The sequence below is a fragment of the Stomoxys calcitrans genome, chromosome 4, assembly GCF_963082655.1.
Source record: "Stomoxys calcitrans chromosome 4, idStoCalc2.1, whole genome shotgun sequence".
NCBI lineage: Eukaryota > Metazoa > Arthropoda > Insecta > Diptera > Muscidae > Stomoxys > Stomoxys calcitrans.
In genome coordinates, this window is record NC_081555.1 from 164,033,816 (window position 1) to 164,045,884 (window position 12,069).

At 35.9% G+C, this 12,069-nt stretch overlaps 1 protein-coding gene across 8 annotated transcripts in view; it reads right to left on the reverse strand.

Annotated features, from left to right (window-relative positions):
- Nucleotides 1-12,069, reverse strand: part of LOC106088524 (cAMP-specific 3',5'-cyclic phosphodiesterase) — a 692,903-nt gene that overhangs the window by 75,487 nt on the left and 605,347 nt on the right. For 6 of the 8 annotated variants that reach the window (XM_059368224.1, XM_013254097.2, XM_059368227.1 and 3 more), the window contains one exon: nucleotides 1,888-1,926. The exons of the other annotated variants lie outside the window; for them this stretch is intronic. In XM_059368224.1, coding sequence (XP_059224207.1) covers nucleotides 1,888-1,926 — 39 coding nt within the window. The remainder of the gene's footprint in view (nucleotides 1-1,887; nucleotides 1,927-12,069) is intronic. 8 annotated transcript variants of the gene reach the window in all.

Genomic DNA, 12,069 nt, shown 5'->3' on the forward strand with positions numbered 1-12,069 from the left:
GATACAGCTGCCATATAAATCAATCTCTCTATTTTACTTCTTGTTTTTATCTGATTTGGTTGAAAGTTGGCAAAACACCATTGTCAACAAACATAACCATGGTTTAGGTTTGGTTTAAGTGACAGTCTGCCATGGTTTTCTTCTATTGTGATACCATAGGAACAGAAGTAGGGAGATGCCTTCTAGTTCCTACCGTTGAACCATCCACATCACATCAAAAAGCCCAACAACTTGCGAATGTTCACATTCGCTACATCAGACAGAAAATAATAACATAAAGTGGAACTCCTTCTGCTGCTGCTAGTGCGGGACACATACACTGAAGATATTTAGATTCTCTTCTTCTTCGATGTCCTCATAGCTTCTGCAAGACCATAACCATAATTTGGCACAATGTTCTTTTCTTCGTCCAACACTACCATGCCTATATGCATTTGTCCATATGTTTGGTTGACTTTGGTCCATACATATTTATGGAAATAATATTTTACAAATTAATTTCCCATGTGCTAGAATTTTTATGAATTTTTTTCTTTTTCAAAAAAATCACTGCCTGTCGAGAAGATAATTTTGTAAATTATGTAATATACTTTACATTCTGATCTTTCTAAAAATATACTCGAAATACTTTAGCTTGTTTTTAATTTTTTGGAAGAGCGATATTTTTGTTTTAAAAGCAAAACTGTCAATCTTAATTAGCCTTCGTTTCATTTCTTATTGAGTTTGATGGTTACAACTAATTGGGGTCTCTGTGGCGTATACTTGTTATAAATATAACTAAAATCCAATTAATCTTAATCATACGGCACCTGGTACAACCATAGCTACCAACACATAGAGGCTTGTAAAGAGATAATTCAAGCAGCAGAAAATCAACCATTTGAAAAAAGATTAAAATATTTTTTTTTTTAATGAAAAAAAAAGAAAAGAAAATGGTAGTTCTGTTGCTATGGCATAACGAATTCTTTACTCATTAAGAAAATATGGTAGGAACGCCTATAAAATACAAGATTTAGTTCAAAGTATTGTGATGAGTAAAATTTGCAAGTTGTGTTTGATTTTAAACATCTTTTTTTAGTTATCATTTCTTTACCTTGAAAATTGGCTCTGCTCCCATCAACACCAAATTAAAAGTGAAAATAATTGTGGGGAACACCTATGGTGAAGAAAGCTCAATTTCTTGGTATTTTATAGGCAAAGCAGTTTTTTTCTTAATTTTAATTCTCATAATAATAAACGCGATTATTAAATAACAGCATTTGGCATACTTTCGTATAATCATAAAAAAATGAAATTAAATTAAATTAAATTAAAATAAAACATAAAACACCTAAAAAAATCATGTTTAAACAAATAGCACAAATTAAAAGGCAATTTTTTTCATACAATACATTTGATTAAAAAGGTGTGTCTGACAGAGAGAGAGAGAGAGGGAGAGTGTGACAGCATATGTGTATAGGTGTGTAAATGTGTGTATATTTGCTTGTGAATTTTCTAAATATGCATATTTTGCGTTTTAATTTTATCCCAAAAGAATTTTTAAAACAACAGAAATAAATTAAACAGCGTAGTTTATTTTCCTCCCATCAAGGCAGGCGGTAGGTGGTGCGAGTATGCAAAAGCAGAAAATATCATGGACATATATTTGTATTTTTGGCTATTGTTGTTGTTTTTTTTTTTTTTTGAAAACTTGTTTTTTATTCAATTGTTTGTTGTGGGTTATTGTGCTTTCTATGTTTATGAATTTTATTTTTATTTTTAATTTTTTGTTTATGTTTGTTTTCTAAAAAAAAATTGTTGTGAATTTTTGATATGATTTCTTAAAGGTTTTTTTTTTTTGTAAAAGTTGCTACAAGAGAAAAAGTATCACATTTAAAAAATACGTACGATCTGTCAATCAGGATGGAGGCCTCCTGTTCTTTAAACCTGTAAGGGTTACAACAAACAATACACAATGAAGAGGTTTCGATAAAGTTTAAAAAAATTTCAAAATTGTTTTTTTTTTTGTAGTTATCTTTAAATTAGGCAAAGATTAGGCAAACTAAATAAATTTAAATTTTTTATTTTTAATTTTTTTTTTTCAACAAAGGCATTTTTTTTGTATCATTTTAAAATTTCTAAAGCAACGCGTCGCCTTTTTTAAAATCTACAGCTGGAAGCATTAAATTTGTTTTAAAAAGACAAAAACAATAACATAAATTATATACCACAAAAAAAGAAGAACATAATATAGAGGAGATAAACCAAAATAAAAGAAAAACATATCCAAGAACAACACAAACATTAATAAAAACAAAAAACAACAAACACTATAACTGTAAAACAAATCAAGCTGATTATTATGAATCATTGCATATGTAACAGGAAACGGAAAACGGATATCTGGCATATAGGGACGGATAATAAATGTTAATGTTCACTTGTAAATTATACACAAAATGGGTTTTTGAGTATTTGAGGCATAGGATGGGGTGAAAAACATAGATACAAACACAAAAATAGACATTGAGATATAAAATGAAACAAATATAGGTGAGTAGTAGTTTTGTATCATAAAAAGACATCGTCATTAAAATACATATTTCAAGTATAAAAAAATATTAAGGGGAAATATTTGCTTTTTCCTTTCGTTCCAAAATATGGAAGAACCATTTTCCGAAATTTACAAGGAATATATATATATATATATTCTTGATTATCTTTAAATTACAAAAAAAAAAAAACGAACGATGTCTGTGTCATTGTCTGACTGGTCGTCCGTCAGTTGTTATTATGATACAGCATTCAAAAATTAAAACATTGGGGTGAACTTAGGCACCGATATGTATTTTTATACCCATCACCAGAGAATGGGCCATTCCATTTGTAACACATCGAAATATTGACCTGAGACCCAACAAAGTATATATATTCTTGATCGTCTTGATATTCTGAGATATGTCCGTCCGTTCATCAGTATGTTTGTCCGCCCGTTCATTCATCCGTCCGTCTGTCGAAAGCACGCTAATTTTCGATGTAGTAAATTCTTGATCGTCTTGACATTCTTAGACATGTCCGTCCGTCTGTCAGTCTGTTTGTTCGTCTGTTCGTTCATCCATCCGTCGTCTGTCTATCGAAAGCACGCCAATTTCCGAAGGAGTAAATTTAAAAATTTTGCATAAATACTACTTATTAGTGGAAGCCACCGTAGCGCAGAGGTTGTCATGTCCGCCTATGACGCTGTTCGAATCCTGGCGAGACCATCAGAATAAATTTTCAGCGGTGGTTTTCCCCTCCTAATGCTGGCAAAATTTGTGAGGTACTATGCTATGTAAAACTTCTCTCCAAAGAGAGAGAGAGAGAGCCGCACTACGGCACACCGTTCGGACTCGGCTATGAAAAGGAGTCCCCTTATCATTGAGCTTAAATTTGAATTGGACTGGACTCATTAATATGTGAGAAGTTTGCCCCTGTTCCTCAGTGGAATGTCCATGGGCAAATTTGCATTTACTACTTATTAGTGCAGGTCGGTTGGAATTGCAAATGGGCCAAATCGGTCCATGTTTTGGTATAGCTGCCATATAAAACGATATCGGATCTTGACGTCTGAGCCTCTAGAGCACGCAGTTCTTATCAGATTTGGCTGAAACTTTGCATCAAATGTTTTATTACGACTTCTAACAACTGTGTCAAGTATGGTTCAAATCGGTTAATAACCTGATATAGCTTCCATATAAACCAATTTCGGATATTGACTTGCGCCGCTAGAGGGCGCAATTATTATCCGATTTGGCAGAAATTTTGCATGAATCGTTTTGTTGTAACTTCTCACAACTGTGCCAAATATGGTTCAAATTTATTTATATCCTGATGTAGCTCCCTTATAATCCGATCTCGGATCTTGATTTCGTGAGCCGCTAGAGGGCGCAATTATTATAAGATTTGTTTGAAATTTTGCATGAAGTGTTTTGTTCTATCTTCTAACAACTGTGCCAAATATGGTTCAAATATATTTATATCCTTATATAGCTCCCACGTAAACCGATCTCGGATCTAGATTTCGTGAGCCCCTAGAGGGCGCAATTATAATCCGATTTGGTTAAAATTATGCATGAAGTGTTTTGTTCCAACTTCTAACAACTGTGCCAAGTATGGTTCAAATCGATTTATAACCTGATATAGGGCTCACATAATCCGATCTCGGATCTTGATTTCTTGACTGTGCCAAATATGGTTCAAATATATTTATATCCTTATATAGCTCCCACGTAAACCGATCTCGGATCTAGATTTCGTGAGCCCCTAGAGGGCGCAATTATAATCCGATTTGGCTGAAATTGTGCATGAAGTGTTTTGTTCTAACTTCTAACAACTGCACCAAGTATGGTTCAAATCGATTTGTAATCTGATATAGCTCCCATATAATCCGATCTCGGTATTGACTTCTTGAGCCGCTAGAGGGCGCAATTCTCATCCGAATTAGCTGGAATTATGCATGAAGTGTTTTCTTATGATTTCCAACAACTGTGCTCAGTATGGTCGAAATCAGCCCATAACCTGATATATCTGCAATATAAGCCGATTTTGGATCATGACTTCATGAACCACTAGAGGGCGCAATTCACATCCGATTTGACTAAAATTTGCCATGAAGTTTTTTGTTATGATTTCCAACAATTGCGCCAAGTATGGTTCAAATCGATCCATAACCTGATCATGAGATCGGATTATGTGGGAGCCTCTAGAGGGCGCAATTATTATCCGATTTCACACCGGTTCACAACCTGATATAGCTGCCATATTAACAGATCTCCCAATTTTATTTCTTGAGCCATAGGGCGCATTTCATATCCGATTTGGTTGCAATTCTAGACATTTCGTTTGTAATACCTCGAAATATTGATCTGCGATCTACTAAGTATATAAATCCTGGATAGTCTCGACATTCTGAATCGAACTAGCCATGTCCGTCCGTCTGTCGAAATTACGATAGCGGTCGAACGCGTAAAGCTAGCCGCTTGAAATTTTGCATAGATATTTCTATTGATGTAGGTCGTTGGTGATTGCAAATGGGCTATATCGAGTTCCACACATGTTCAAAAATCCTATCGTTAACCAGATCCTCCACTTGGGACTGATGATCTGGTGGAATCCTACCGGATGCACAGCCGTTATTGATGACTGCATAAGTCAGCTCATCTCTGTTGTGCGTCCTTGCCACTCTGGCGTAAGAGGGCGGCTCCTTACCATTCTCAGTGACCATCTTCCCCTTCCGTGATGGCTGTGGCCTCCTTTTGGAAGTCATAGTCCTCCATGTAGACTCAGGGGCCGTGCGCGCTTCCTTCGCTTCTGCTCCAACTTTGTCTACATCGGCAGGACACTGTCTGGAGTCTCCATTGCAGGACGGCTGGCTTGGTTTTTCCCAGAGTACTTGAAAGCCTGGGAGCTCTTTTTCTTCTTAAGTATTTTAGTAATGTTATGCTCTTCGGGACATCTGATTCTTTTTCCAACTTCAGTAGAAGTGCTTGGTATGTCAGTTCTATCCCTTCCAGCATTCTGCACTTTCGCCCGATTACGCTGCCGGTACATACTCCACTGTCTCCTTCGTCGTGCACCGGATCGCTATAAACAGATATAGCCCCCATATAAACCGATCCGAGAATTTGATTGCTTCATCTCTTTTAAGCCTCAATTTTCGTTCGATTTGCCTGAAATTTTGAATTTTTAACAAGATTGGTCAAAAAATGTGCTTGCAGTGGTATCCTCTACGCTACGGTGGCCTCCAGGCTATATGGCACTTTTATTCAATTATAATCAAATCTGAACCACATTTCTTAATAGTTTTCTTACTCCATATGTCCTCTAAACTCATGCAAAACATTTTTTCATCAAACAATATTTGTAGCCTTCACAAACAATTTACTTAAAATATTTTATTTATTTTTTTTTAATTTTAATTTTTTTATTCTTTTTGTACCCACCACCATAGGATGGCGGTATACTAATCTAGTCATTCCGTTTGTGACATTTTGAAATATTCATCCAAGACCCCATAAAGTATTCTTGATCGTCTGGACGCTCTAAGTCGATCTAGCCATTTCGTCCGTCCGTCAGTCTGACGAAATCACCACAGCAGTCGAACACGGAAAGCTAGCCGCTTGAAATTTTGCACAGATACTTAATATTGATATAGGTCTTTGGGGATGGCAAATGGGCCATATCGGCTCAGATTTAGGTATAGCTTCCATATAAACAGATCTCCCGATTTGAATTCTTGAGCCCCTGAAAGCTGCAATTTTGGCTAAAATTTTGCAGATGGTGTTCTATTATGACTTCCCACAACTGTGCCAAGTATGGTTCACATCGGTCTATAACAAACATAGCTCTCACATAAACCGATCTTCCGATTTGACTTCTTAAGCCCCTAGAAGCCACAATTTTTGTCCGATTTTGCTGAAATTTTGAATGAAGCGTTCTGTTATGACTTCCAACAACTGTGTGTAGTACGATCTGAATCGGTCTTAAACCTGATATAGCCCCCATACAAACCGATCTCCCGATTTTTGACTTCTTGAGCCCCTGAAAGCCGTAATTTTTGTACAATTGGGCTAAAATTTTGCAGATGGTGTTCTGTTATGACTTTTAACAACTATGTCAAGTACGGTCCGAATCGGTCTATAACCTGATAAAGCTCCCATATAAACCGATCTCCCGATTTGATTTTCTGTATCCATTATAAGCCGCAATTTTTGTTTGATTTGGCTTTGGAAATTTTGCAGATGATGTTCTGTTATGTATTGCAACAACTGTGCCAAGTACAGTCCAAATCGGTCTATAACCTGATATAGCTCCCATGAAAACCGATCTCCCGATTTGACTTATTGAGTCCTTAGAAGCTGCATGCTTGTCACGTCTCTCACACAGCAAGCGTATTTATTGACCCATCTTGCCTACATTTTTCAAAACGCTTTCTTCGATGACTGCCACAGTATCTGAGAAGTTTGCTCGAAACTGATTCAGATTTAGATATAGCTCCCATATATATATTCGTTCGATTTTGAGAAATATTGCAGTTAAATGCTTATTTTTTAACCGATTCCGCCGAAATTTGGCATGAAGAATTTTCTTATGACTGTCGACATTACTGCTGAATTTCACAGATATCAGCCCAGATTAAGATATAGCTATGTGTATCGCCCAAAATTTCACTCCAAGAGCCACTGCGAGCGCATTGTTTAACCAATCTTGCCAAAATTTTGCACAACGCTTTGCTCGACGAGTACCACATTATAAAGGGTGATTTTTTTGAGGTTAGGATTTTCATGCATTAGTATTTGACAGATCACGTGGGATTTCAGACATGGTGTCAAAGAGAAAGATGCTCAGTATGCTTTGACATTTCATCATGAATAGACTTACTAACGAGCAACGCTTGCAAATCATTGAATTTTATTACCAAAATCAGTGTTCGGTTCGAAATGTGTTCATTCACCGTAACGTTGCGTCCAACAGCATCTTTGAAAAAATACGGTCCAATGATTCCACCAGCGTACAAACCACACCAAACAGTGCATTTTTCGGGATGCATGGGCAGTTCTTGAACGGCTTCTGGTTGCTCTTCACTCCAAATGCGGCAATTTTGCTTATTTACGTAGCCATTCAACCAGAAATGAGCCTCATCGCTGAACAAAATTTGTCAAAATTTGAACACATTTCGAACCGAACACTGATTTTGGTAATAAAATTCAATGATTTGCAAGCGTTGCTCGTTAGTAAGTCTTTTCATGATGAAATGTCAAAGCATACTGAGCATCTTTCTCTTTGACACCATGTCTGAAATCCCACGTGATCTGTCAAATACTAATGCATGAAAATCCTAACCTCAAAAAAATCACCCTTTATGAGAAGTTTGCTCGAAATCGCTTCAGAATTACATAAAGCTCATAAATATATGTTCGTCAGATTCTGGGTAATTTGCAATAAGGTTGTCATTTGTGAACCGTAGTTATTACAGATTGAACATATTTGCTGGTTTTATTAGGTTGCCCAAAAAGTAATTGCGAATTTTTTAAAAGAAAGAAAATGCATTTTTAATAAAACTTGGAATGAACTTTAATCAAATATACTTTTTTTACACTTTTTTTTCTAAAGCAACCTAAAAGTAACAGCTGATAACTGACAGAAGAAAGAATGCAATTACAGAGTCACAAGCTGTGAACAAATTTGTCAACGCCGACTATATGAAAAATCCGCAATTACTTTTTGGGCAACGCAATATTTTATTTTAAACTGAATTTGTATCTAAATCTTTGTCAAGTATGATTGTATTCTCATTCAATATTTCATTTATCTCATGACAACTTGTTATGTTTGAACTAAAATTCCCAATTAATTATAGTTCAAATGCCCTCTACCAGAATAGATTGTTAGCATATGTTTCGCAAAATTCCTTAACGACATTTTTTTTTTAAAAAGAAACAAAAACAAAGTGAAAATCTAATTTTAGGAAAAAAAGTCTACTTAAAAGAATTGCACGTGTATGTGAAATATGTGCTTGGCCAAGGTATTAATAAATGACCGCATAAAGATGTCAGCGAGAGAAAATATATATTCGGTCTAAATCTTGGATACACTTTGTGACAGATGGAGAGGAATGCCTAGGTCATTGAAAAATAGACTTAAACTTGAATGAAAAGAATATTTGAAACAAAGTGTATTATATTAAAATAGGGTAATGAGAAAAGCCAAAATGACTAACAAACATTGTTCAATATTTTATATATATACTTTACTTTTAATTTTAATTATACCCTACACTACCACTGTGGTACAGGGTATTATAACTTTGTGCATTTGTTTGTAACGCATAGAAGGAAAAGTAGCTAGACCCATTGATAAGTATACCTATTGGCTTAGAATCACTTCCTGATTCGATTTAGCTATAATAACTTTGTGCATTTGCTTAGAAGGAGAAGAGCTAGACCTAGTATACCGCTTATAATCACTTCCTGATTCGATTTAGCTATGTCCGTCTTTCTGTCCATGTATTATCGTGATCAAGTTACGATTTGGACTTTTAAGGCTGTAGTTGGCACAATTTTGTTTCGATCTCTACAAAATTTAGCACGATACGTTTTATTTAACGTCCCAGTACGTTTTGAAAATTTCATTAAAATCGGTTTAGATTTAGATATAGTTCCCATTTATATCCTTCAGCCGATATGGCATTTAAGGCTGGAGAAGCCACAGTTGTGATCCGATCTTTACAACATTTACGAGATATTTTATTTGACGTCCTAATACGTGTGCAAAATTTTATTACAATCGGATCAGATTTAGATATAGCTTCCATATCTATCTCTCATCCGATAAGGCCTTTTAAGGCTGTAGAATCTACAGTTTTTGTCCAGTTTTTACAAAAGTTAGCATGAGATGTTTGTGGCAGACAAAGATTGCATTATACAAGACACTGATACTACCCGTGCTGTTATATGGTTCTGAAGCATGGATACTTGTGAAAGCAGATGAGGCAGTGCTTGGAGTATTTGAGAGCAAGATTCTTCGTAAAATATATGGTTCAGTTTGCGTTAATGGAGAATAGAGGCAACGTATGAATCACGAGCTGTATGACGACGATAGCATAGTTACACGCATCAAAATACAACGGCTGCGTTGGCTAGGTCATGTTGTCAGAATGGATGAAAAGGCTCCAGCAAAGAAGTCTTTTGAAGGCAAACACGGTGGTACACGCAAACCGGGAACACCAAAAGCCCGATGGAAAGATCAAGTTGTGGGAGACACCTTGAAACTTGATGTCAGAGATTTTAGAATGAGCGCAGAAGATCGAGGCGCTTGAAACGCTATTCTACGTTCGGCTAGTGGAACAAATATTCTGTCATAGCCAATTAAAGTAAAGCATGAGATGCCCAAAAAGTAATTGCGGATTTTTCAAAAGAAAGTAAATACATTTTTAATAAAACAAACTTAGAATGAACTTTAATCAAATATACTTTTTTTACACTTTTTTTCTAAAGCAAGCTCAAAGTAACAGCTGATAACTGACAGAAGAAAGAATGCAATTACAGAGTCACAAGCTGTGAAAAAAATTGTCAACGCCGACTATATGAAAAATCCGCAATTACTTTCTGGGCAACCCAATATATCTTTCATAAGATATGACCTTTTAAGGCTGTGGTTATATTCAATATTTTAATAAGTATGCAAAAAAAAAATCTGACTAGATTACAGCATAGGTTCCATGTATTGAGAGTAGAACATATGGTACGGTCCGTCGGACCGTTCGACTTTTGCCTTTCCTTACTGGTTTTTAATTATTTTTGTTTGTTTTTAGTTTATATTGTAATAGTCTAAGTTCTTATTTTGTATTTGGTGTCTGGCCTGAAGGTGTCTGGTCTGCAGTTTTTAGCTTATTAAAGTGTTTAGTAAGAAACTTCCAATTAAGATTTGTATTTTTATACCCTCCACCATAGGATGGTGGTACACTAATTTCGTCATTCTGTTTGTAACACTTCGAAATATGCGTGTAAGACCCCATAAAGTATATATATTCTTGGCATGGCATGGCATTTTAAGTCAATCTCGCCATGACCGTCCGTCCGTCTGTCTGTCGAAACTATCGGAGGAGTAAAGCTAGGCACTTGAAATTTTGCACAAATACCTTTTATTCGTGTAGGTTGGTTGGGATTGTAAATGGGCCAAATCGGTCCATGTTTTAATATAGCTGCCATATAAACCGGTCTTGAATCTTGAATTATTGAGCCTCTAGAGGGCGCAATTCTCGTCCGCTTTGGCCGAAATTTTGCACGTGGTGTTTTGGTAGCACTTCCAACAACTGCGATGAGTATGGTTCCAATCGGTTCACAACCTAATATAGCTGCCATATAAACCGATCGATTTGGATCTTGACTTCATCAGCTTTTAGAGGACGCAATTCTTATACGATTTGGCTGTAATTTTTTCCGTAGTGTTTTGATTAGCTGCCATATAAATCGGTCTTGAAGCTTGACTTCTTGAGCCTTTAGAGGGCGTAATTCTCGTCCAACTTGGCTGAAATTTTGCACGTGGTGTTTTGGTATTACTTCCAACAACTGTGCTGAGTATGGCTCAAATCGGTTCATAATTTGGTATAGCTGCCATATACACCGATCTTGGATCTTGACTTCTTTAGCCTCTAGAGGGCACTATTCTTATCCTATTTGGCTGAAATGTTGCATTTTGTTACGACTTCCAACAACTGTGCTTAGTATGGCGCAAATCGGTACATAACCTGATAAAGCTGCCATATAAACCGATCTGAGATCTTGACTTCTAGAGCCTCTAGAGGGCGCAATTCTCATCCGATTTGGCAAAATTTCGTACAACGGCTTATCTCATGACCTTCAACATACGTGTTCAATATGGACTAAATCGATCTATAGCTTGATACAGCTCCCATATAAACCTCTCTCCCGATTTTGCTTCTTGAGCCCCTACAAGGCGCAATTCTTATCCGAATGAAGTGAAATATTACACAATGACTTCTACAATGTTCAGCATTCATTTATGGACTAATCGGAATCGGACTATACCTTGATATAGCTGCAATAACAGTTCTTATTCAATATTCTTTGTTTGCATAAAAAGAGATACCGCGCATAGAACTCGACAAATCCGATCTATGGTGGAGGGTATATAAGATTCGGCTCGGCCGAACTTGGCACGCTCTTACTTGTTTGTTTTTAAATCTTCTGCGCAATCAAGAAAATCTAATAAAAACTTTAATAATTCACTTTCTTCATATAATTTTGTTTCTAGTTATAGTCATAAATAATAAATTTTAATGTTCATTAAATTTTAAATGACAAGCCCTACTTGTTATAATTTTATAAATTTGTTTGTCTTTGGGATTAGTCTAAAGCCTTTTTGTTGCTGAGAATTAACATTAATTTTCCAAATGGTTTTCATCTCATCTTCCCTTAGTTGTGAGAAACTATTTTGGGTATTTCATTTACCTGTACAACCAACATTAACCCATTTTCGAAATGGAATGTCTTTAGCCTTTCAAATGCAAATTTGTCCATCACCATTCCA